At 36.1% G+C, this 27,584-nt stretch overlaps 2 protein-coding genes and 1 long non-coding RNA gene across 3 annotated transcripts; all 3 read right to left on the reverse strand.

Annotated features, from left to right (window-relative positions):
• Positions 1–1,276: 1,276 nt before the first annotated feature.
• Positions 1,277–12,759, reverse strand: LOC136799771 (chloride channel CLIC-like protein 1). Its single transcript, XM_067056483.1, has 8 exons — positions 12,487–12,759; positions 11,159–11,224; positions 9,937–10,037; positions 6,677–6,848; positions 5,560–5,679; positions 4,732–4,922; positions 3,808–4,015; positions 1,277–3,079 (listed from the first exon to the last, which is right to left on the reverse strand). Exons 1-8 carry the CDS (start codon positions 12,703–12,705, stop codon positions 2,075–2,077), a joined length of 2,082 nt encoding a protein of 693 aa, XP_066912584.1. The 5' UTR covers positions 12,706–12,759; the 3' UTR covers positions 1,277–2,074.
• Positions 12,760–13,376: 617 nt separating this feature from the next.
• LOC136799232 (uncharacterized) lies at positions 13,377–15,166 on the reverse strand. Its single transcript, XR_010845501.1, has 3 exons — positions 15,080–15,166; positions 14,550–14,633; positions 13,377–13,553 (listed from the first exon to the last, which is right to left on the reverse strand). It is a non-coding gene; the product is annotated as an uncharacterized lncRNA (long non-coding RNA).
• Positions 15,167–17,684: 2,518 nt separating this feature from the next.
• On the reverse strand, positions 17,685–26,534 carry LOC136799340 (receptor-type tyrosine-protein phosphatase F-like). The gene is made up of 10 exons (XM_067056045.1): positions 26,340–26,534; positions 21,948–22,295; positions 21,527–21,772; positions 21,085–21,212; positions 20,171–20,327; positions 19,543–19,833; positions 19,199–19,308; positions 18,523–18,724; positions 18,042–18,152; positions 17,685–17,857 (listed from the first exon to the last, which is right to left on the reverse strand). The coding sequence occupies exons 1-10, from the start codon at positions 26,371–26,373 to the stop codon at positions 17,685–17,687; spliced, it is 1,800 nt and encodes a 599-aa protein (XP_066912146.1). The 5' UTR covers positions 26,374–26,534.
• Positions 26,535–27,584: the final 1,050 nt, after the last annotated feature.

Genomic DNA, 27,584 nt, shown 5'->3' on the forward strand with positions numbered 1-27,584 from the left:
CCTTAGACTTAGAGGGGTCTATGCTCTATGTAACAAATCCTTCATTACTAAAAATACAGTAGACAAAAAGAGCGACAAATTTCATAAAGAACGACAAATTTTAGTTGGACCCGCCAAATCCTACCCTGAGTATCAGAGGTCAAGTTTTCAAAGAGAAAATATTAATTTATTCGCGCTGTGATACTCACGGTAGCCAATCCCCGAGATCGAGGCTGGGTTACCAGGCCTCCAGCTCTACTCTGTAAAGTACCACTAACTACCAGAGTGTGTATCTCCCTCTCCCGTATCTCACAAAATAAAAGACGTTTTGGTTTACTTACAGCAATAATGAAGAATTTGAAACAGCCAGTCAATAAAGGAAAAAAGTGTTCAATACAAACAAGTAAGCACGCAGAGCGAATTTCAATTGTAATCTACAACATCTTTTAATCTCAAAAAACATCACGTAGAGAACAGGAGATGTTTTTTTTTAGATGAAGTATTCTAATAAATAGACGTTACTGCGTAGAAGAAAATATGTACCGTTTGGTTTGACAGAGCTTTTGCCAAAACATTTATTTAAACTCGCATGAAATCCCGTTAATCTTACCAACTTTTACCACCGTGAGTAGTATCACAGTGTATACATATAACGCCGTGAGACAAATCCTGAAGGACACGCGTACTTAGCAAGAACAAAAGTAACCATTGCAATCATCCAGGATGGTTCCTCGAAAATTTCTTCCCTTAAGGGGTCCTTAAGTAGGTAAATTTTAGAGAAAGCTATGTTGTGGGATTCACGGTATCCAACGGTCGTAATCTGTTGTTTTTTTCTGCCGATATCTTAAATATTACTAGGCAAGTATTCAAAAAAACCTTAAAATTTGCCTTAACTCGCCTGAGTTTAAAAATTTATCGCGTGTGGCAAACTCGTCTATTGTATCCCATGCTTTATTTACGTTACTCTAATGGTATGACCAATTTCAATTGAATTTCTATTTCTGTTCTTTATCATATTAATTATGGTATGACGCCTAACAGCAAAAACATAAAAAAACTGCTAATACAATACGCACAATTTTGAGCGGTATTGAGAAAAAGCCGTGGTCGTCTGGTATAGTCAAGGAACTAGGTAGTCTGAATCGCAGACCTCTATAGATATACTTGCCTCTTTTAGAAACTTTTTTTCGCTAGGGGATGAGCAGAATGCCTAGGAACGAGGTCGTTGGCATTGGTTAATAATCGCTTTAATTTCAATTGTGTACCTGAGGTACGAGAAGATTACACAGTTTTGACATTTTGAATAAAAATAAATTCTTTTGTTGTTCTTTCCCTTCTAAACCAAAGTTATTTACATTCTTCTATCAAAAAATTTATGTAATAAAGAAAAGAATCTAATCGAACAATGAACGCAATATTGATACTTAAATTCTCAATACAAAAGAGAGGTTGTCTTTCGACAACGCCTTCCTTCTAGCCTAAAATTGAGGAAACTAACTTTTTCTATAACAATTTTCAATGTAATATAACATTAACTCTATAGTTCACTTTCAAAAAAAATTGCATTTTAAACCATAATAATCGGGTCGGAGATTATTGTCAAGTGACATCACTTACTTCTAAATACTACAAAACGGAGGTATTATGCTATCCGAATATTACTCCATAAAAAAGCTCCAGGCTTTCAGGTCTCCTTACTTATATAGGAGTTTTACACTCAAAACGAAGAAAGATATGACGTATACTTAACACAGTCTAATACAATTCTATGATATAGATAATTAAGAAAAAAATCAGCTCTTACTCCTAAATTGATCAAAGTCCAACCTCGTTCCATCCCTGTGCATTATCAGTTTTTTATGCTTACTGATAGTGCTAGATAATATTTTCTGTCGTCTATATCAGTAACGTAAATAAAGCCTGGGATACACAGGGATGAGGTTGATCGAAGTCTGCAAAAACCGGAGGTTATTTAGTTTAGTTTTGATCTCCTTTTGGAAATTACATTTAAATCTTTACAGAAAAATTTGTTATTAACCAAAATCACATCAAACATGATAACATTTTCCTCCTTAAAAATCATATCTAAAAAGCTTTAACTCACAACATGATCAGAATTTTCAACAGGTAAACGCTGTTGTTGATGCACTTCCTCTGATCGACCTTCAATCTGACCTGCATTCAGAGCTCTATCATTAACAACACTCGTCGCGTTCGCACCGAGTAGTTCTTCTTCAAAATTCTCAACGTTGGCATTATCAACCATTTCAAACTGCTCGTTTCGACTTTCCGATTGTGAACTAATAGTCTGATTCGGGGCATTAATGCCTCTACCATCTCCGACAACCGCGTTATTTGACGCAGACGGATCAACTTCTTCAGGTAAGCTTGTCGCATTGGCTGACATCATCTCCTCTGTCGATGATGGTAAAGAATGAAAATTTTCGACATCTACCACGCCACTCGATCCGGAAAGAAGCATAACATCAGGTAAGGTCTCATTCCCTGGTTCTTCTTGAATAGGAGATGACGGTGAATTATTTGCTCTATTTCGTCCACCAAATTCTTCCACAGGTTGTGCTATAACAATGTTCTGCCCGGGTTGGGCGTTTTGGTCACGTGATAAATTTAGGGCGTTATCAAGAGCTAAGACAGGGGCGTTTACACCTTCTCCGCTTTGATTTATGACAGGTCTAATGAAATTCTGTGCTGGAAGAACCAGGTTTGGAATGACACCGACTTCTTCTACACCTTGAACGCCCTGGGCGGCTGGAGCAGGTGGTGGTGGAAGAGCAGGGCGTCTATCAAGTTCTAATCGTAACCTATCATTATCATGCCGAAGTTGTCTGTTTTCATTTTCAAGAGCAAGAGTATTGTCATTTTTACGTGGACGAAAACCAAGTCGTATAAGTGGCGTCCAGATCTCTAAACCTGCATGTGTGAGTATCACCAGACATGTAAGCAATACCAACGTTATGAAGACGAATGGTTGCCATTGTATTGGAATCTCTTTGAACAAGAGACGGAAACTTTCCCCGAATGCTGATGCGCATAATTTCATGGGTTCCAAGAAGAATCGAGCCAAACAAACTGATATAGCCTAAAGAATGAGAGAGTGAGAAAATCAAAAAAAGTAAGTCAAGAGAGAGTCATTTCTATGGCGTAAACTATTTGTCAATTGAACAATTGATTGACTCCTTTATATTCCTACTGGAATAAAATTCGCCTGGATCAGTGAGACAGGGGCGTTACATGAAAAAATATTAGAAGGTTTTTCGTAAGTCTGTTAATTTTGATCGGGATTAAATTTGGCGGAAAAAAAATCTGCAAAATCAAATATCCGCCTGAATCCAAAATCTTTTGGGTTCAAAAATTAATGAAAAATCAGTAAAAAATCAGTGAAAAATCAGTAAAAAATCAGCGAAAAATATCAACTAATCCGGGGGGTGGTACTTAAGCAAAATGGGTGCGAGGTATGTGCGAGCAATAAGGGTTCCTTTTTCACACCCTCGAAAGTCCCTCAAAGGGGTACAAAAACTTCGAGTCTCTGTAAGGGCTCCAAAATTACGATAATAAAAAATCGACTCCCACAAAGGGTCATAAATTCTACAAATGTAGATTCTATTGTTTTCGGTATTGGTTCAATTTGGCATCAGCACCAACAATGGCGCAAAGTGATAAACCAGTTAGCGGAAAGCGGCAAAAAACGTCCATCTAACGTTTTATGGACGTCGTGAACATTAGATAAACGTTGAAATGACGTGTGAACATTAGATAAGCGTTGAAATAACGCTGTGTGCCAGCTGGTTCAAAAGATCCATTACTTACCATCATTGGACTGACTTCCCAAAAAGGATCCACCAATAAATTCTCATGATATTTGACACATTCGTCGTCTGCCAGTGTGAACCGGTCCTTAAACCAAATCAGCAGAGCGTCCAATTCAGATATCTTTTCCACAGGTAGACATTGTTCAGGGGGTTTAGGGAGCTGCATTGTACTAGCAGTCTTCTTGGCAAGGGCCATTTTATACATCCTGTTAAAAGAAATTATTATTTATACATATTTTGTCCCTGTTACTCACTCTGTACCAACGATTATCGTTAGCGTAGTACACGGCAATCTACGGCAATGAATTTTGAAATTAGCCGTAGATATCGGGTTTGTGTACATACTACTGTTAGAGAGATCTGAGATATTTTTAGTTTAATGGCAGACTGTACACATTTCTGAAATAGTAAGAGATATTAATCAGACTTAGAGAATAGTTCTGCTTGAAATTTTTTGTTAGGCCAGTTTTTTTTAGGCATGTTCGTCTTATTTTACTTAATTTAGCCAACCAAAATATCAAAAACCACAATACCCTTCATAACTGAAGGTTAAATTTATTTTCCAACATCAAAAAATTTGCTAAGCAAAATATTTGATAAGTGAGCGTGATTTTAAGGCCGAATCGCATTTCTTATAACATGAGATATTATATGGGTGCTGGCAGCCGGTCCGAGGAACAAAGTGAAACATTGGAAAGAGCGGAGGTTCCAACTTGGAGAGACTGAATGATGCGCTTATACCATAGACCACTTAGCCATCGCTCCTAGCTTCTAGTTGAGATATATGGAAATACATTCAAAACATAAAATAATTAGCTCTATTGAGAAAAAGTAGGAAAAATTAGGACTCATAGTTAAGAGTCCGCCTTCCAAGCGGGATGTTTATAAAAGCATTTCCACGAGCTTAGAAAGTTTACTCTACCTGTAATATTCCCAACAAACACTGATTACGAATACCACGAAAAACAGGAATGTCAAACGCCCCATCATGCTTTGCGGTATGGATACCACGTGATGGATAACGTAAAGTATGAGAAGTGTGATAACAACAATAGCCGCTGTTCGTGCATTCATGTATGGTTTGATACAGACGTATGAGGAACGAGACAAAGGCTAAATGAGAAAAATAAATAAATATAATATTGAACAGAGAAGAATACTCCATAGACTGGAGTCGTTTATAATGCGTGTAATACAGTAGTATAGGCGTTATATGATAATACGATTATTGTTACATGATTTAGTTTGTCTGAATTAGTCGTCTAGATTGCTAGGCTAAGTACTCCATAACAAATTGTGCCATTGTTACCATTTTTTCCAATTTTATCGAAAGATTTGAAAAATCCCTAGGAAAATGAAAGAAATTTGTGCAAAAAAGGGCAAAACCGTGAAAATTAAAACCCACGAAATGCAAGATTTCCGATTTTTTTTCGATCCCAAATATTAATTCCAGCGAACATTAGTTCCAATAAGGTAGTTTTCAGGCGCATTTAACCCTATCTGTTACGCGGGGAAGTTTCATGGAGATTGGACTATCTAATCAGGAATCGTTAGAGTGGATTTCAATGTGCCCCTCTCCTCAAGGAATAACACAAAACCCTGACACCTAAGGGTCAGATAGGGTTAAAAGAAAACGTACAGTTTTTAGACTTACGGGTTCAAACCCAAAACTAATATAGAAAATTTGGTCTCACACACTTCTTTGTATGAGGTTAATAGACAAAATAATATCAATACTTCAATTATTCACCTTGAACGCTTGGACAATGAGATCCAGCAGTTGTTTGTTATCAGGTGGCCGTTGATCGTCTTGCAGTAAATGTTCTAGTTGTTCGTAATCCGATCGAAACATCATTAACTCGATACCGTACTAAAGAACAAGCAAGAGAAGATGCTATTACCACGTTTTTTTATAAGAAGAAATTATATAAAGAACATTAAGGCTTCGATGGCCAAAGAATTAAGAACAAGTTAAGAACATTTTAAGGCTTTGCGGACTCGAAATCACCGAAATTCTTGAGAAAATGGACAAAAATACCCGCAAAATAAGACAATGTTAAGAACATTTTAGGATTAAATTTCAAAAAGTTTTCAAAAGGCTCAAAATTGGATAAGGATCTCCTTATAAAAACCGTAATGCATTAAGATTGGCGCCCGACTTGGACAAGGGTTGAATTTTCCGTTTTCTTTGTTTTCTGGCTTTAAATATAATCAAAAGTATTCCAATGAGGAACCTCCCATATCGATTATCTACATGAAATAAAATGCGAATGCTGAAATCGCAATGCTGAAATCGCCATTCTTGTCCGAATTTTGATTTATTTAAAAAGAATGCCTTGCCGAAAACAACAAATATACAAAGCCACATTTCAGACTAGGGTTTGTGCAGGGAGGTTTGTGCTAAAACTTGACGTCAACATAAATTCCTCAAAAAAGGTCCAAAACTTTCCGAAACGACTTCGGCTTTTTTTTCTGTTGGCTCTAGGACCTAAATAGATCTTCTAAATAGCCAAAACAATTGGAGGGAACGAATTAATGTTCGCTAATAAGAGGTATTTTTTATGAGGAATTTTTCAAGGTGGAAACCTAATTCTACTGGGCTGTTATGTTCATAGAAAGGCAACTCTTCAATACAAAACAAAGCCACTTAATTCTCATTTAAAACGTATTGCCCGCGTGGTTTTTAAACAAACGCCATATTGAAAATAAAATTTATAGCCGGTTTTCGAAAAAAAAACGTGTGCCGTGTGAAAACAAAGAAGACGCGAGATCCTATCCGTTATCCCAAAAGCGGCGCAAATTTTAAAGCTTCACTTTTTTTGCTTGAGAAAGGTTGATCACTCGGCTTTAAATTAAATGGTTAATACCTTGTTATCTTCGCCTTCCAAAGGCTTTATTTTCTCTTTAAATTCTCTCACAAACTGTTTGAAATATGGCAGACTTTCCATAGTAGTGTATTGATCCGAATTCGAAAGTCGTTCTTGGAATTCTTTCATCTGGTGAACTGTTTTGTTTAACTTGGTTTGACAAACTTCTAACCTGAAGACAAATACAGATAAAATAGGAAGACATGCAGTCCTGTATGGGAAAAAAAGAATTTCTTAAGTTGAGTCCGAAAAAGCTTGATTTGACACTCTTAGATTGGAAATGAAGCCATTTATTGCCCATCTAAACTCACGACCCGTGTGGTTTTCACACAAACGCCAGGTGTATAAACAACTGTAATCTTTTTATATAAATAATAAGTTTTCTCTTTTGCTTTCTTGTCTCTTTTTCGCGGGGTAGGCTACCCATTCGAGTATTATTTCCAGGAAAACTGATCAATCTTTATGGAGAGCTTTTCTTTTCTCAAACTTACTTATTAGCGAACGTAGTGTAGTGCACAAGGTTGTGGGTTCAGCCCCCAGCCGTGTCATACCAAAGATTCCCAAAATGGTAATCGATGCCTCTCTGCTTGATACTCAGCAATCAAGAGAAGGATCAAGGGTAATTGTGGCAATCCAGGGAAAAACAGTGACACCCTCCCCTACCTTCGGGTCACCTCCGACTGCGGTCGCAGACTTACTATTAATTACTTCCTCCCAAGGCCATTCTAAATTTCCGTCATGGATATTCAAAGAAGGGAGAGGAGAAAAAACTACATACAGAAGTTTCACTTTTCGTTAAAAAAAAGGTTTATTCTTGATATCCATGACGTAATCTTTTATACGGAAACACCCGAAAAATACCAGGTTTTGAACCAGTTTTGATTTTAAACAATGAATTTAATTAGAAAATTGACTAAAAAGTAATCTAGCTTTAAGCTAAAAATTCTACAAAATTGTTGAATAATTTGTTTTTTATGTACAAAAATTAGAAATTCTGTTAAAGATTATTTTTAATACGAATCTTTCAAATCAAAGGCCGAGTGTTTTGAGATGAACAAAAGCATCGAAGAATGTTTTTTCTCATTTTGAATTGCTTCAGGCTATTAAAATATTTTTTGAATTCTAACTTTCAGGCATATTTCCAGGGTTTTTGGAATAATGAATCGAGTTCTCAAACCGGCTCAATCAAAAATTTTTTTTCAGGTATTCAATAATTTTAGCAATTAATTCTACAACAAAAGTCAAATTTTATAGGGGCTCCATAACCCTAAAATCATGTAAGTATAAAATGAAACCAGACTTTTTAGAGCAAAATAAGTGAGATAAGGCCTTATTATAAGAACCGGAGGGGAGAGAGGTGAAAAAATTCAAAAATAACAATCGGGGGGGGGGGGTACCATTTATAAGGCCCCTAAGAGTAGACTACACCGGAATGACACAGCTATTATGTTGAATGCTGCATTCATTGCACCAACGCGAAAAAAACTTCTCGTCTTTATTCTAAAAATATTTTTCAAAAATTAAATTTATGTAGCAATCAGCGAACACACATGGTAACTTTTCTCCACCCTTTTCTCGCAATTTGCGAGTAGGGTATGTCTTTCATCAAGTTCACAGCAATAAGTGATATGGACAACATGACAATGAGTAACCCTAAAATAATAGCAGGTGTTGGATAAAGGTTATCAAAAATAACATCGTGTAAATAGGCCCATAAAAATTCAGTGTTCCGGAACAATAAAACGATACCAACGTTCAAGCATTTCAAGCTCACAACTTCCATTAGCAGCGCTATTAAGCATACCATTGCCCCAGCAAGTACCAGATAACAATACTCCAACGGCGATCTTGTAAGAACGAAATCAGCATCGAAGACGAGCGGCGAAAATGCGAAAATAATAACACCAACGAAATTGATAACGAACAACGATTGTCGGAAATCGGTTTTCCCGACCATTTTTCTCGTCAAAACATTACAAAACGAGTAAGCAAAAATGCTCATAAAACTGAACACTACGCCAATGACATACAGATACGGATTCGGTTTAACCGCAGACAATCGATTCCACACGATTAACACAACTCCGACGTATGAAGCCAGACCAAGTAAGATATCAGATAGTCGGGTCTTCTCTTTTAAAAATATCCAAGACATGATAATGGAGAGGGCAGGTGACGTGGCAGCAATGACGGCTATCGTTCCCAAATCGACGTACCTCAAAGACAAATTAGTAAGCAACGCTCCTCCGATTCGAAACACGGCAGCTATCAGGAGAAAACAAATATCAGTTTTGTTCTTAGGAATAGGACGTTTTCCATCTGTTAACAAATTGGATCCTACTGCCACAAGCCCAGTGATAAAACGCAACAACATAGCTTCTGACTGGCCCACTTGGCTGTTTTTGTAAACGTATTGATAAATCGCGTTACTGACCATATATAGAAAGCCATAACCAACAGAGCATACTAGACCAACCATCAATTTTCTTTTACCAGTTAAAGAATCCATAATTAAAGTCAATGTTCAGTATAAGTTTAGTAAAGTTAAATATAACTGAAATTCGATATATAAATCAATCGTTCCAGCTGTTCTGTATACTCCGATCAATAGTAAATTATTGGGGGCAGTTGACAAGACTGTCACGCCCTAAAACGAACTTCACCCAATATGTTAAATTAAAAATGAAACATTTTTATTTCATCCAGTCAATTGGTCAGAAAGATAATAAAAATACAGTACTGACAGACCGTTAAATTGTCGATGATAACTACATTAACGCAGCTTGAAAAACTCTAAAAAGGTTCAGAGGAATGCAAAGATACGGAAAAACAGTTTCTTGAAAACAATGGAAAAACGGCTCACTACCAGGTCTGTCGAGTTAATAGGTTTCTTTTGTTGTGTCGCTGTAAAAAATCTACGAAATTAGCGCGTTGTTAAGTTTGAGTAATCAGAAAAGCTGTTTTCCATCTTTTAACATTCCTCTGGTCTTACACAGAAAATTATACTGTGCATTTGTTCAACTCTCAAAAGGATAATACGTTAATTAATATGTTAATAAAAGGACAATTAAATCGAGGCGTAGCCTTTATGTTAAACCGGGAAGTTTATCATATTAATTTAAATGAAGAAGTTTGATTTTTTTTGTAGCCACGAAATATTTAATTTATCGACGACTCTTCTTTTTCGAAGTTTAGATGCGAAACTAAAATTATAAAAAACAAGTGAAAACAAAAGAATTCAGAACAATTCATTGACTAACCTTTCTTTCAAAATCTTTGATGTTGTCTTTTTACAATCTAGAAGTTCCGATGCTAAACTGCTAACCTGTTTATCCCATTGCCCTGTTGTTGATCCAACGTTCTAAGTGTGGAAAGATGAAGATTTTTATGCAAAATTAACGTTACTTTTAAAGAAAACAAGCTAGATGCTGAATGGACCTACCTGATGATGAAAGTTAGATAGTAGTAAGGAGAAAAGTGAAAACAAATAGTCATATTGTAAATAGTAAATATTGCATTTAGCAAAAATGCATAACGCATTAAACTTCATCACTGTGCAAAAAACAAAAAATAAACTAATGAGCCAGGCCCGAGAAAAGCTGGTAACAGACAAACGAACGGACGAACATCGGTTAATTTAAAGGACCTCCGAGGTAGGTCCAAAAAAGTTGAACAACATTTTCGTCTTGTTCAAGATGACCCTTTACTACTAAATTTTTGCGCTTTAATTCATATTATGAGATCATTTCATTTAGCAACATTATTTCCTTACTTTTACTATTATCAATATCCACCATACAGTTAACCTTCGCTAAAGACCGGTCTCCACTTTCGTGCGACATGAGGAAAAACTTTAGCGTTTTTGTAACCTCATTAGTCTGTTGAAAAATGAAGGACATGAAGCAATTCCATTGGGCAAATCTGACGTAACGGTTGAAAAAAGTTGAACTTCCTTCAACTTTTTTTTGTTCGCGCGAAACTTTTTTATGATGTAATCTTTTCTTTATGCAAAAAAGGTTGAGAAAAAAACTGTCGCCTATTTCGCGCGAAAGTGGATACCTGCCTTGAGTCGAACTTGAACGAGGGAACCTTTTTGTCCGAATCGCAGACATATTCGAATCATAGAAAGTATTTCAAGACGGTTTCTCCTTGACGGTGACTGGAAGCAAGTTCGAATTGTAGAAATATTCGAATTATAGAGTTAATTGTACAGTTGACGCTCTCTTATTCGATCTTCAAGAGGAATTGGATTTTCATCGAATAAGGGAGCGTATCAAATAAGGGAGCGTCGTTTATGAGAGTTTTTTGTTGACGGGGGGGGGGGGTCTTAAATTTCATCGAGTAAGGGAGCCTATGCAGCCTATCGAACAGTAGAATGTCGAATTAGAGAGCGTCAACTGTATTTCTATTGGGAAGGTGGCAAGAGCATATCAAAAACTTAATTCGATACTTAACTATTCCGCCATAAAGTATAATACTAACCTCTTGACCAGTTGGCTGAGAGTTGTCTCTTTTCTGAACATTTTTTCCATTTTGGACAGGAGCAAGCTATACATGAAAAGTTCAAGATATTCAGATGGTTAGACCAACTTTCTATTGCAAATTATTACAAGATTTTTATAAGAACAATTTCATAAGAACACGAGGCTGAAAATTGGCCAAAACCTTAGAACAAACTAAGAACAATCTGATCCTCAGATTTCAGAAATTACTAAGACAGTACTTTTAACAGATTTAAATGATTTTAAGTAAGAAAATTAATAACAGCACAGCCTGAAACAAAATTTACTGGTTCTTATAAAAAAACGTGTGGGCAATTCTAATTCTTCTCCATGCTCGATGAAATCTCAAAGCTGTTTACGTTGGAAACATAAAGAAATAGACAAGTGTAATTTGTGGAACTCAAAGTTTCATGCGTACTTATGAAATACAATCATCAGCCAACAAAAATGGTAAATTCGCCCTAATATTTTCCAAATTGGAAATATTCGAGTTACAATTTGTTTTATGTCACATTTAACCAAGGCGTCTATTGCGGAAAACACTATACCCGATTCCGAAAAAGGCCCAAAAATCTTTACCGAAAACTTCTAGGTTATTTTATCGCACCAGCCTATCAATAAACTACGACGGATTTTAAGCTACACAAAGAATCATATAGTAACCAAATTATTTCAAGAATCCCTTTTTTAGAATAATTTTGAAAAGGCCCCCAAAAAGTTATTATTTTGAAAAAAAAAACATCCTGGTGGTCACATAAGTTAGAGTCGATATTTTACGTGGATGGCCCAGTAATCTAGACAGTCTTCTGAGATGTTTTTCAAAGGGTGCAAGGCGGCAAGGCGGCCAGCCGGGTTATGGCTGGTAGGCCCGGGATTCGAGCCAGGAGTCCCTGATTGTTGCGCTGACACCTTAGACCACTATCGCCCCCAGGTTATTAGCGAGTTTATGTATCAGATGATATCGAGGGCGACGGTAAGTTAAGTCGACGCAAAACAAAAATCGATAGTTGATGTAAGGATCTATATCGCCTTTGCTTACCTAACAGACGACGGTATTTTGGTGTTTTTACCGTCGTCGAGCAAAATGGACGGTGATTTTGGCGCCGCCCATCTGGCACAAAACGTTGTTTCGACGTTTATCTAACGTTCATAACGTCCATAAAACGTTGGATAAACGTTGAAACAACGTTGTGTGCCAGATGGGCGTGCAAACTATGCTTTATACCGTCTATTTCGATTTTTCTCGAATACATAAACTCGAAACTATCTAAAATCAGAATAAGACAAAACGTCAAGAATAATTTTCACCTCATTTAAGTCCAGATCGTCCCAAGGATCATGGATGTTTCTATGTGCGCTTTTATCTTTCACTTTGAAGATGCCACCATCTTTATCTAATTCATCATCAACATCTTCGTCACGTGATTTATCCAAACCAATCATATCGTCTCTTTCATGGTCATGTGACATGGATAAACCAATGAGCACCAAGAACAAGACAATGAATATTTGTAATCTGGTAAACATCTTGGATCCTTTTTTTTCACATTTTTATATTTTTTTTAATTGTATTTAGTCAACTAAAACAAAACGGTATTGGGATGGGTTAAATTTGATTAAAATGATTTTTATAATTCTTTGGAGAGCTTTAAAGAAGAGAGTAAACTTAATTGAAGTATAGTCGCCTGTGACGTTGTAGCTAACGGTTTATCTGATATTCCGATGGCGGATTGGCGGCCACCCATGCTAAAGCTCTAAAAGAGCAGGCCAATTTTCCATCGGAGAGGAATGATAGTCGTGCCACATCCCAGTCGGATTCAACTACCCCAGTGCGTAAACCTGAAAATATTTCTGTTGGAGCCGACAATCTCCCAAAACGAGGCCTTGGTTACCAGGTCTTCCACTGAAAAATCCTTGAAGCGGTTTTGCAAAATTTCGTAATTCAAACACTCCAGATGTTGAAAATTTTCCGACCTTCAGACCTTTGGCGTGTCGGATGAAAACTTCTGCATCTGGGGCCAGATAAACTAACGGTCACTTCACACGCACTACATTCGCTTAGCATAGTTATTTCCTAACTAATCGATTATAGTTATTATCTTCGCTTCGATTTATTTCCCCATTTATTTCCCCGAGTTTTTTTTTTAATTCCGCGTAAAAATTGTAGGGGTAGCTAGGAATTACAGAATACCGCAAAACCAAATTTAAACATTTTCTTCCATTACATACAGTATATAGAAAAATAATATCATAAATAAAAAACAATTTGTGAATATTCTAGAATTTGAAAAGACCTATTTTCGTATGTCACCTTTTCTTCTTCCCATCAATATTGTCCAAGCCTTTGATGTATTTTTTCGGGATATTTCTGCGATCTGAATATTTAAGAAAGATTGAGTATTTAAAAAAAAACGATGGAAGCGGGAATCGGAAGAGAGGCTAATTTGGCTAAGATATTGGTTTATGCCGTTCAGTTATTTTTTCAAACCGAGTAAGACAAAAGACTTATTATTGAATAAAATAGCAGGTGATAGATGTTGTCCTAGACTAGTAAACTAGTCGGTTATTACTGATATAAAACTGTTAATCAAATAATGTAAACAATAATCAAATATTCAGCGCGCGTGAGAGAAAAGGAAAATAACCGACTAGAAGCTTCTTCCAACGCCTTTTTTTCTTCACCTAAAATCGTAAGGAGAGACATACAGATTTTTGTATGTCTGACCCGTGCGGGATTGCATTTATTTTTCTTTCTGTTTATTGCATTTTTGGAAATGCTCATTTATTTATATGTTCCCATGTTTAATGTTACTATGAAATATCATTTACTCAAAAAAAGTTGGATGGATTCTCAAAAACCTAAAAAAGGTTGTAAAATTAAACATCGTTTTTTGAGGGAAGAAGCTTCTAGTCGTTGAAATTCAAAAAAATACATGCAACCTCACCTCTTTGATTCTTTTTATTTGGAGCTTGAATTTTTTCTATATGGGTCTGTTATCAACGACTAGTTTACTACTAGTCTAATGTTGTCCGTACACAGAGTGTACTACGGAGCGATAAATGTGAGATTCACTCTAGTACAGAGTACGATAGATGTCATAGCGGACAAACAACAGTTTTCTAGGGACGCTTGAAAGTATTGGGGCGCAAAAAGGCTACTTCTGCTCTTACGAGGGGGTTTATCTAAGAAATCCTGCATTACTAAAAATAGACAAAAAGAACGACAAATTTTCCCGAACGAAATACCACTGTATTCATTCCTCTTTGTTTATCACGGAAATTAACGGAAACTTTTCGAAAAATTAACAAGCGGAGGGGGGGGCGTTTATTTGGAACCTAAGAGTTTCTTTAAAGCAATCACAGAGACGTACCTAATAACGTTTTGACGTGTTTAGTTTGAACACCTTGAACTTGTACTGCAAATCGATCGTTCTTCCCTCCTGGTATTTCGTGCACTGGAAAAGACAAAAATCATAAATGAATCTTTTAAGAACCAACGTGCTCCAATACCGCCATCACCAAGGCAAAAGATCTTATCTCAAAATGGTGTCTGTGGCAACTTTATTACATTGATGACTTAAAATTTCTAGATCGGGTCCTCTTTCCTGTTAAGATTCTTCTCAACTACAAGAAATTAAAGATCAATCTCGAAATTTTAAGTTTGAGGTCTCTCAGCCATTAATATCGAGAAAGGTCCTTTTGCCTCGATGGCATGCTATATATCATTGATAGTGTTGATAATCCACATCAAAACCTTTAAGAGTCTTTCGATTGTTTTCACTGGGCCAACGACCAGCCAGCTTGGTTGTCTTATGAGCTGAACAAAACATGAGAAGGAGAGATTAAGATGATCAAGTTGTTGCTGTATAATTTGATTGACTAGAAAACGTAAAATTCTTACGGGCAGTACTGGAGGCCGCCATCTGCTGTAATTCTTGTGCAAAATCTTTCAAGTCAATGCCATACTGATCCAAATTCTTCACTAGTGTCACCTAAAAAAGTACAATGGAAAATAAATATTTTTGTTCCGTCCCCAGTTTACATTGTCGTGGCGGGAAAAATGTTCAGGGGTGTCCGAGCAAAAAGTTGGCGCCCCCTGCCAAAATGCCACTGCTAGTATCACATAGAAAAGTACAATGTATAGGAAAATTTTTTAGGACCAAAATATGACAATAATATTAATCTCAAAACAGATCATCCACTTATGTGCGCACCACCTAAATGTAGGCATTAGCCAAATTCTGGAGCCGCTCGCTGCGCTGCAGTTGATGTGCGTGTCGGGACAAAAATCGAGGCGGAAGCCATTTTGTTTACATTTTTGGCTGGGGAAGCACTGCAAAACAGTGCTTTTTTGAGTAGATTTGGTGATTCTTGGGAAGAAAGAAGAAGAATACTACTTGGAACCAACATCAAATGTATTGGAATAGACTTCTATCATACATTGGAATAAAAGACAATACTTTTTGAACATAATGAATGTGTGAAACTTGCTTTTTTGTTTACAAACTTCACTCAAGTAGTTTCGTCGATTTCGCTGCTTTCGAAAGCTGTTGATGGAGACTACTAACTTGCAGAAGTAACTTTATATTGGTGCAAACAATGACTATAATAGCTTCACAAACATTCCCTATCATGGAATTCAGCTGAGAAAGATTTTTTTCGATCGCATTGAACAGTTTTGATATGAGAGAGATATCCAAGATATGGGCTCATTCAAACATGGTTTCACCCATCCCTTTAGATAACAAAAATTTCATGATTCATTTTATTCATCTCAAAAATGGCTGAAGAGACACTAACGGTCAGAGCGGATTCATCACTGACTGCGCTGAGGGATAAACTTTACTTTTAAACTCTCAAAATTTTGTCGTTGAATCTTCCCAGTCGTCAAAGACCGAGTTATAATGTTATAAACGTGACTGATTTTGGGGTATGTTTTACGTGCAGGTTTTGATTGGATCCAGGACAAGAAAAGGATAAGCGAATCCAAAGAAAGTGCCCAAAAATTCTGAAATTTTGAAAGTACCGCAAAAAATTGAAAGTACCTTATGACATTGACATGATTGTGTATATCATATAATGGATTGTTATTGTTTTGGATATCCGGCATACCGTCAACGGCTCTAACTTGGGACGAGTGTCATATCATGGGATGGTTGACTTTCTGAACTGTTTTTTCACTGTTAAATCTCTGTTGACAACAAGTTTGTTTTCTATGATTTGGGACTATGTTAATTTAAAATGACTTTTAATAGGTAGAGGTTCGGTAAAATGATTGCCGAATTGCTGTCCCATGTTTTGTCAGACTGTCCCAAGTTAGAGCCCTTGACGGTACAAATCCACTTTGTAGTCATTGCATTTTCAGGCAAAGTTATGATGCCTAAAGCACTGTCTGAAATTATTTTTTTATTTGGATTATTAGTTATCAGTGCTCAATTCTGTTCGGTGGAAAAGCTTCCAACTTCCCAACAGAAAAAGTACTGTCACAAAGGATTATAATAAAAAAATTTTGAGATGTTTTTACTTTATCATTTAAATATATAAAATTTGTACAAAATTTGCATTCAGCCAAATATTTTTATGCTTGAAAATAGTTTATAAAGTCTATTCTGTTGAATAATTTTGTGGTGGTAAAGATAAGAAAAACATAACATGAAGTCAAGTCAAAATACTCTCAAACACTCAAACATGTTTATGTATAATTTTACTTTTTACCTATTTCCCAACCCAAAATCTACCTATCATACTCAACTGAGGCCCAAAGTGAGCAGAAAAGATTTTCTACGAAAAGTAATAGTCCAAATAAGGCATATACAGTACAAAAAGTTCATAGGCTATAGGCCAAAGACTGAGCCCGGGATAATTGAAAATTCCCCCAACTATGAGTGATTATAAACGTTTCATGTTTGGAAGAGGCTTTTTCTTGAAATCCAATGAAAGTTCCAACATAAATCCAATCTCTTTTTCCTATTTTTTGCTGGTAAAAAGAAGGGGGAGTCTCACTGTTTTCTTACCAAATATCTGCGAATACCGCCTAAAAACGAAAGCGAAAGTGATTTTTGTCCCTACAAGCTGCGCAAGGCAGCGCAGCGAGCGGCTCCAGAATTTGGCTAATTCAGGAGTTACGGTTTCGTGTTGTTCCGGTGTAATTTTCGTTTCGTTACGGATCGAGAGTGTTCATATTAGTTTCGAAACGCTTCGGGGCAAGAAAACGGTTCCGATGAAAATAGTGGAGAAAACGTTTGGATCTGTTTTGCTATGTAACGGCTTCTTTTTTGACTATTCGAATTTTGACGTTCGCACTTGTTTCGGAACCGTTTCTTTTCGGAGCGAAACGGAAGCGTAACGTCTGAACATGGTCGAAGTTCAATAAAATCTGATGTATGGTTGTTTTGTGCATTGTGTCGACATCTCAGGCTCATTTTTAGGTGGTTTCAGCTAACTAAGATATAAAATCGAACTACACCGTAAGGGTTAGGAACGTTCGGTAAAGTGGAATAAGTATATTAAATACCAGTTTGAAACCATCTAGTAGCAGGAGGACCAAACAATTCTTCTTGGGTACGTCTCTTGATGGTGATAGCAGATACTGAAATGCTGTAATTCCTTCCCGCTTTTAAACCAGTCAGGATTCTTTCATTGGTCGGTGTATCAATAAAATCGAGATTCTTCTCTGAGTCTAAGGGGATTAAAATGAATAGTTTCCATAGAAAGTATAATTTATGCGGGAACCACTCTCAAGAAAATTACTATAATTACGATTAAGCGTAAAAATTTTACTTGAAGCGATTGAACTAGTTTCATGGAGATTATTATTGTCTGAATGCCCCTCTGCTATCTTATTGATTAAAGAACTTTCATACCTTCCTCATAGCGTATTCGATATCGATTAACGGATGTCTCAAAGTCCCATTGTATTGTGATGGTTGTATCAGTGCTCGATATTGCTTTCAAGTTGGTTGGCGCTGATGGGGCTGTGAATAACAAAAAAATAAATTAAATCATTAGAGTAAAAAATATTGTGTTAGTATTTTAAGGTTTTTTTCAATATCCATCTTCTTTGAGAATAAATCACTTTCAAAGTTGTGGATGTACACGTTTTTTATAAGAACAAACTATATAAGACCATAAGGCTTCGATGGCCAAAATGTTAAGAACAAGTTAATAACATTTTAAGGCCTTGCAGACTCTAGAACATCAAATTTCATAAAAAAATGGACATAAATACTCAGAAAATAAGAACATGTTAAGAACATTTTTAGGCTTAAAACCCAAAAAGTTAAGAACATCCCAAGGCTTCAAAGTTTCAAAGAAGGAGAACAAAAATAAGGTAGGTGTCAATACTTTTTTCATCAGTTTCTCGAACAATTTCAACAATATTAAAGCCAACAGAATTTTTAGCTTTAACTTTGATTAGATATATGGTTGACCCTTTTAAACCAGTTAAAATGTGTTCATATTCTCTTGCAGTAGTAGGGTCAGCAAAGTCACTGTATAAATTTGTCGGCTGGAAATGATCTGGTTCGTTATAAGGAACATAACTAACCTAAAATGAAATAAATTGAATGTACAACTGACTGACAAATTTTAGCTTTATTTTAGAATTTCAAGACCTTTCCTAAACATAGGGGGATGGAACTATGCAGCAGGACCACTACCAAAAATGTTAATGGACTAGAGGGCTCTGATACATACAAATGAGTTACAACGAATCATTGGCAAGGTTAGCAGCTCTTAAAACTTTAATAAGAAAGATTGTAGTGAGCAGGGGGTTTTGCTTTGTTTTTGGACATGGTAGGCTGGCGAATGAAAAATTAACTCTTGTGATTTCCAGATTCTAGGTCGGCAAATTCTTAGCAAGCGCAGTGTATTGATTAGCGTAAATATGTACTTGAGGCGGCGAACCAAACTTTTCAAACGGCGAATCATATTTTTTTCGTGCCTTGGACCAGCAAAATTCGCCGTTCGCCGGGCCTAAATAAGACTCTTTAGTGAGAGTAATTTGCAATGTTTAACTCACAGAATAATTGACTCTTTTATCATTGAGTTTAGTTGGCTTCTTCCAAAACAGCTGCATCAGCGAGAAATTGTTGTCATACACTACATTCATATCCTCTACACCATCAGGAGCTAAATATAGAAAGAAATTAAGCATGGTGAAATCTTTTAAGGTATTACTACTTACTAAATTGTTTTTAGTATCGACAATGAAAAATAGCCTGGCTGGCAGTAGATTCATACACCAAGGCACAAACATAAAAAATGTAGTTATGAACAGTAAATAATGTAAGGTGATCAAAATTTTTGCCTGCTTTAGAAAAAATCCAGCCAAAAATCTGTTTCAGACGTAAATACAAGAATTACCAGATGGTGAGGTTGAAACATCAATAATAGGTGTTGTTATGGTTTTGGGATCAGTTAGTGTTTTGTAATATCCAACAAAACTGTATAGACAGTAAGGTTTGAGTGACTTGAATTCAACTTCTGTATGGCTATCGTTCACCACTTGTTTACATTGCTTTTCGTCATCGCACCGAGTTACCATGGTGATGCAAATCTGATCGTATGTGACTTGATTTTGGTTCTTGTTTGCAGTGAAATCAATTTTAAGACTTGAAGAAGTGATGTATCTTGATGTTAGATTGAGAAAAGGGGCTTAAAAGTGAGAAAAAAATATTTAAAGTGTCATTATTTGCAAAAGTAAAGAACCAAATTTAAAAACATTTTTAGTATTTCAACAAGAAAGGCTGTTTTATCACAAATTTCGTTGTTGTTTTGTTTTGAGGAAAACTGCTGTTCAATACAGTGGATGCTAAAAAGATATTCTAAAGCCTACTGAAAAATTTATCTAATTGATGCCTTACATCTAAAGAAAGTTATAAATCTAGAGAAATTTTATGCGGAAAGAATATTCCTGCGCTATCAAGGAGAACAAACAAAAAAAATTTAGAGCATGCAGAAAAATATTTTTCCAAAATAGAAAAATACTTACTGGCTTCAGAATCAATCCTTTCAAAAGCACTGCACCCATGCACATTACACGCAGAAATGCTGAAGCTATGCTGATGGAAAATATTCAGATCAGGTATAAGGTGTTTCAATTCAAAATCCTTTGACACATTAGCATGGAAAACATGGTCCAAATAAATCTACGGCATAAAAAAGAAAGAAAATATATAACCATTAAAAATTAAGCCATTAAAAAAGTCTTAAACAAGGCAGACCCTAAAAAACTTTTTGTTTCCGGTCCACTGGGTGACGAAAAAAAAAGTCATGCGGGTGGCCGGGGAAATTCTTTTTTGGTCCTTTTCATGATTTCTAATAAAAAAAATTAGGAAGAAAAAAATCATCTCTCTGGCTGTTAGTGTATTGCCTCACATTCTGTCTTTATATTTTTTCTCTCTTTCTCTGAAAGAAATGTGTTGCTATTAATTGCAAAAAGCTGTACTTTGTGATTTTTTTTTCTAAGAATCAACTAACTTTTCATTCTAATAAATTGATTTAATATGCATAACACTATTTATTTGATCTTTAACGTCCAGAAAGCATGCTAAATAAACAAACTTTTTGAAGAGTGCTATATAGGAACGATGTAACAGTTTGAATGAGTTACAAGTTAAGCTTTTTAAGAAGAAAGTTTCATCTGTTATCTTTTTGTTTCTTATGATAAAAAAACGAAGATTTTTTTAGGGTCGGCCCAATAATAATAAGAAAATATTTAGAAAACACTTTGACAGTGCTTTGCACCAGTGTGGTCTATTTTAATGCTGGAGTTAATTATTAAACATGACATTGTGAGAAAGGTAAGGTCTTTCTTTGTTTGGTAAAGTCAACTATGGTCTGCAAATAATAAGAATGATAGCTGATCAAGCATTATTGTGATAAAGTGGGTTCAAAATAACTTACCTGATAATGTGTGATAATGGATTTTCCAATCTTATTGCTTTTGTTCCAATAAAGTGTATATGATTGTTTTGACTTTGATGGAGGGGATTTTGTGTACCGGAAATTTAGTACAACTGAAGGTTCAGGTGCTTAAAAAGGAAATCATGAAAAGGAATATTTTACTTTAGTCTAGATTTTACTATTACTAAACATCATCATTTCTGTATATTATTTAGATGATAACCGGTTTTACAATCTTTTGCTGAATTTTTGAGACCAATAAGTTCCTTTTCTACATTTCACTAAAATGGAAATCTGTCTTAGAGAGAAAAATTTGAACATTGTAAAAAAATATTGTTACTGCAGCTTGTTTAATTCCTGCTCACACACACAAACTCTAGGAGGGTTAGTAGTCTAGCTAAGAGAAAGGAACCAGATTAAATATTCTACATTAAATAAATACCTTTTACAGTAATAAAGACTGTCTTAGCTGATACTCCAGCCCGGTTTTTTGCCGAGCAAGTAAGCCTGTTCATTTCGTAAATTCTTTCATTAAATGTATCTCTGGTAAAAACATTATTTCCTAATGTCCATGATATTGTTAAGTTCTCCAGAGGCTGTGGTGTTACTTTACATCTTATGTTGACAAAGTCACCTTTGAAAATATCCAAATTTGTATTGGGTGGTTGCAAAGCCAAAATTGGAGGTACTAAAATTAAAAAGGCCATAACATACTTTATATATAAATAAACATATTTAAAAAGTTTGGTCTTTAGCCCTGGGCAAAAACACTAGTTAGCTGGCTACAGCCCTAAAAGAGAGGTAAGCTGTAAAAGTAGACAAATATTGGAAAATTACTCTTTGGGATAAAATAATAAACTTACTAAGGACAGTGAGTTTTGTTACTTCTGATTTTGTCACAATATTATTTCCATCCTTTGAAACACAAACATAATCTCCTGAATCAGCAGTCTCAAGACTTTTGAGCACAAACGACAATGTCTTATCATCTCCCGTCCACTCGAATCGTTCATCAAACAACTTCTTCTCATAACTTTCATTTGTAAACAAAATTGATATTATAGGTATACCATCTTTAGTGAGATTCAATGATGGGAATGTTAGGTTTTTTGAAAGTTGGTATTTATCGTAGTTGCATGATACTTTAAAGCTGTCTTTTTTCTGAACCAACACTATTTGATAATTGTCTGCTCCAAGGGCCAAAACAATGCCTGAGAAGAAAAATATCTTTATAAGTGTTGATCCTTTTGGTAATTTCAAATTCAAAGGTCATTATAATTCATAGTGTGAAGAGGGGTCTGAAATAGCCCCTCCCCCATTTATTTTTTTAATATCACAAACTAAAAATTGGGAAAATTCCAATCCCCCTAAAGCCCTTCATGAAAAGTTTGATGGGGGGGGGGGTAACTATTATAATTTAATCATTACTGTATTATTTAATGTCTTTCAAGGACCCAACAGCTGATTGGTTGCAAGTGATGTGTGATCAGTCAACACGTCACTTGTAAGCAATCCGCTATTGTGTCTGTGGAAGACATTGCAGTGTTGTATATCATGAATACCAGGTCATCTAAAAGAAAGTATAGATTATGCTCAAAACAACATTTTTTAGTTGAATGCACTAATGGATGCACTAATCCTAAAACTCTTAAAATAGGTAAAAAATTAGGAAGGGTGGACAGGCGAAATTTTAAAAAGGCAGAGCAGCGTCCACTAGGGGTCAAAAAGGGCACTTTTTCTTCTATTTTTTTCATAAAAAAGGCTTTTTTCACCAGTATTTTTTACAATTCTTAAGGGGCAGCGTCCGATACTAGTTGACGATTTTGATTTTTCAAGCAAGAAATTCTGTAGAATGATAAAATATGGCTTGGCTGGAATGGACACCATAACAGCAGTGCCAAAAAAACGGCCATGGAGTTTTCATCCACACGGTACTAATTGAAGTAATTGATAGGGATAGAAGTAATCAAACAACCACTTATCGATTAACAATCGAATGTCGAACATATACCAAAATTTAAAAAAAAATAAATCCCTGTACTGTACAGGGTACTGATGCCACTGATGGGTTTGATGCGGCAGGGCTGTAAGGTTTCGTGCATGTGGACAAAAGGTCAATTTATAGGGGACCTCTCTCACCAAGCCACCACTTGAAAAATAAACTACCGTCAACTGCTCTAACTTGGGACCATCTGACAAAACATGGGACGGCAATTCGGCCACCATTTCACGGAGCCTCCAAAGTCTTTTGACTTGAATTAATTAACAGTGTATTAAAAAATACACCAGTTCTCTTTCGCATAGAGTAGGCTATTAATTAAAAAGATAAAATTTTAATTCAAAATAAATCCGTAGTGGAACACACGCAAATGTCTGGAACAAAGAAGACCAAATTAGTGGCAAAACGATGGAGCGTTCGACACACTTGTTATTTGGTAATCCCATCAGGCGATAGGTGGTTAGTGGAATTGGTGGTCCAATTCTCCAATCTGCGTCCGATTGAAAACAAAAAGTTAAAAAGGGCACGCTGTGTTATTCTGACATGTTATGACAGAAAGTATGATTGATGGAACCTCGATATTCCAGGATTAGAAACGCTATATATACCTGTTATCTTTCTTCTTTAAAGACAGTTAGGAACATTTGGCGAGTTCCTGTACGCGACCGCGATCTAAAAAATCATAACAACACTCATTAAAAAATGACGTTCGTGTCTTTTCGCACTTTTTTTAGCCTAGACGATGTAGCAAACATAGTAAATATAATAAGCACACTGTGCTTTTAATTGGCTGAAGTTTTTTTTTGCGTCGGAATTTTTTTTTCAAACTTTCAGCAATGATTGACCAAATTGTTACAATGAAAATTATCCAGCGCATTTTTTATCTTCTTATCTTCTTAATATTTGAATTTAAGCACATAAGTTATTCTTATAATTATTTATATTCACTAAAACACCGTTCGTTGTATGACGTAACTCGCACGGTAACTAACTCGCTTTATGTTGGAAGATCATATTTTGGGCGTTTTGGCGTTACCACCCTCGAAGCTAGTGTGCGCCCCTGTCTTTCCGCAACTCTTCCCACCATTTTAGATGGCCATAACAATAGATCCAAAAGGGCGCCATAATCTTGGAAGAGAATTTGTTTTGGTCTCCAGCTTTGGGAAGTAGTAATGTTTTTGGTTGTTTTTGATGGAAAATAGTAAGAAACTTAAGTTTACAAGTGGCATTTAGTTTTTGCTGGCTTATAGAATGGCAGGATCCTGGATGGTTTCCCTAACTGAAAGAGTCAACAAGCCATCAACATCAATAAATTACACACATTTCCTCAGAAACTTTTAAAATTATCTGCCATTATGTTTTTCTTGAAGCAGTTCCGAAATTAACCAATCGGGTTATGTATCAGAATTCCCATGGGAGCTCTTTTCCGAGATTTGTAAAATAGACTCATGTCGATATTAGACGATCCTACGGTATACTATTTGTATCTCTCAGAAAAAAAACACTTACAGTAAGTTGGTCTAATGTCGACATCCGTCTTCTAATTTCGACACCCTTCTTTAGAGATAGGAACAATAGAAACTGAGGAAGGTCGAAATCGCTGATTGACTTTGATCAGCGCGATGAGAGGAAAAATCTTTAGTCTATCAGTGATTTCGACCTTCTTATTATTCCTATCTATAAAGAAGGATGTCGAAATTAGAAGACGGATGTCGACATTAGACCAACTTACGGTACAGAATGACATAGCTTATCATTTGAATAGACCTTTTTTCAAAGAGGCCACCCTGTTGAATAATTATGTAGTCCAGCAGAAAAACAATGATAAAACCATGCATAATTATTACAATACACATGATACAGTAATTATGCATGGCTCTATCATTGTTTTTATGGCTGGGCTACATAATTATTCAACAGGACGTCCTCTTTGAAAAAAGGTCTATTACCCCCGTGTTTGGACCATTCTATCGTTGGCGCAAAATAGGGTGGAAACTAAGTAGCACCCACAGTGCAAGATTGCCGCCTTATCTTTATTCGCCTGCACAAGAACGCAAGCTAATCATTTTTTCTTGCACGCTCAAGGGGAAAAGGAAAGTGATCGATATTCTTTGAAGGAAAAACGTCAGAAACGAACCCAAAGACCAAAAGATGTATTCTGTTGTTGAGAATTGATCCTGTGAAGATGAAACAATTTTTTTTCGGAACGCTGAAAAACTCTAATTTTGATCTTCCTAAGGTAAAGAGGTTGGGAGATTTAGGTTAGCGAGGCAAAAATCACTAAAAAGCTGGTAAAATCGTAATCCTCAAAAATCGAAGTTCCAGCCTCACTGATCAAAACAATTTTGTTGTCAAAGAGATTTAACAGTAAGTGAAAATACAGCCCAGAATATCAACAGTCCCATGTTTCAACCAATCGTTCCATAAAAGTGTTAGAGCAGTTGACGGTGTCAATTAATGAGGAAAATTCCTTACTAGAAAAAAACAAAGAAACAATTCATTCAGGATCAGTTTTACCCTAGGAAAAATTCTATAACAGGGGACAGAAAGATTAGCCTGGGAATCCATGCTATGATTTCTTCTTTGATAAACTGATGGCGAAATGTATAGAGCATGGTATGGCCTGAAAGAGGACCCTGCCGACGCACCGGACTGTCCGGTGTATTTGTCCGGTGGCAAAAAGTATCCTTTCGCTACACCGGACGCAATAAGGCCGGTGTCAGTCCGGTGTTGCATATAGGGAATTTTGGACGCCGGACATTTATGAAACAAAAAATCAAGAAACACCGGACGCACTGGACTGGTCATGTCCGGTGTTTTGATTGTCCGGTGGAAATAAATATCCTTCTCCGACACCGGACATACGACTTCTTTAAGTCCGGTGTAGAGATTGTCCGGTGGTAAAAAGAATTCTCATTTTACACCGGACTTATGCGTGTCCGGAAAACATAGCCAACCAAATTTTGTTATTCTTTTATTGGTCACACTTTCTTAGAGAAAGCACAACTTTCGAAATTTGGTTTTTATTTTAGTAAGTGAGGACAGTGCTAAATTCGAATTTCCCACTGTAAAAAATGTGAGTCCAATATTGGACTCACAGCTCGAACCCGTCTTGTGTACATCAAATTATGAAAAAACACACGACGGTTCTCCTGTCTGCAGAAAGACATACCATGAAGGAGGTCCAAACAAAATAATATCCAGTTAAATTTTAAATATCAAAATGTATAAAAAAAAACAGCACTCATATCCTTACCTAAAAAGACAAATACCAAGAGATTGAGGTTCATGACTAGATCAAATTCATCATTTAGAACAATATTAATATGTAATTAAATTAATTCAAATGCAAGAAAGCCGTCGGTGTTCTTGTTCTGTTCTCGATTTTGAGTGTTTTTGGCTGTGCAGTTTGCTGAGATTTTTTTTCGCATCGCGGCACCGCCTACCATTTTTAGATTCGAATTTTTTTCGCAGAGGCTAAATTGGAAGAACTCAAATCCCGGCTAGTTAGATAAACTAAAAATGGTAGATAAAGAAGTGAAATTTTTAAGTTCCTCTTGGAAACGCTGCTGCGATTTGCTGTGAAAGGTATTTTTTTCCACTTTATATTTTTAAACATTACTTCTTCTGCTTTCTTCCTTCAAACCCCACCAATCTGAAACTAACAAACGATTTAATACATTTTCCAATCAATTCACTTTATTAAAGTATATTATTGTTGAAATTGACTAGCCGTATTGTATAAGGGTTGCGAAGCGATCCAAACTCCACCTCAATTCGCAAGTTGCTAGCAAAATAAGAGACACTCTAAAAACCCCTCTAATAAAGCTGCTATGGAGACAGGGTCGTAAGAGCCTTAATGCCCCAAACACACCACATAATCCACGGAGGCACAACACCACCCGCCGCTGCCCGCCGCGCATCGCTCTTATTTCTATTCTAGTGTAAATGGTGCCTTAATAAAATCGAACTATATTAGTCGAACGATCGAACATTTTTATTCGATTCGAATCACGAATCGTCTGTCGAAATCATCAAAACATAAAAATAAAACAAAAACAAAAATGTACAAAGATGGCTTGTTGGTTCTTGGGCAGTTTTCTTTCTTGACAAATTCGACAAATTTGATTATCTCTGTACTTCTTTATCATAGAATATCCACTTGGTTTTGCAAGGTAAGTTTCGTTCATTAAAAGAGCACTCCTCTCCCGCCCGCCCGCGCGACTTGCAAAAACCTCTCATTAATTGACCTTATTTGATACTTGATACTTGCTGTTAAAAGTCAAGGGATGATGAAGATCCTTTCTGTCAACGTTCAAACTAATTTGTTTCCATTTAACAGCAAAATAAACATTTAAAACCGAAGAACCACTGCTTAGATTGCTTAGATGCGTGCCGCCCGCGTGGCAATTTGATCAACTTCAGATTCTAAGTCCGTGTTTCGGCTTCCGGTAATTTTGTTGCTGTACACTGTTAGGGTACACCATTTTAAAACAGCATT

This window comes from Clytia hemisphaerica, unplaced genomic scaffold, assembly GCF_902728285.1.
Source record: "Clytia hemisphaerica strain Z4C2 unplaced genomic scaffold, Clytia hemisphaerica genome assembly, whole genome shotgun sequence".
NCBI lineage: Eukaryota > Metazoa > Cnidaria > Hydrozoa > Leptothecata > Clytiidae > Clytia > Clytia hemisphaerica.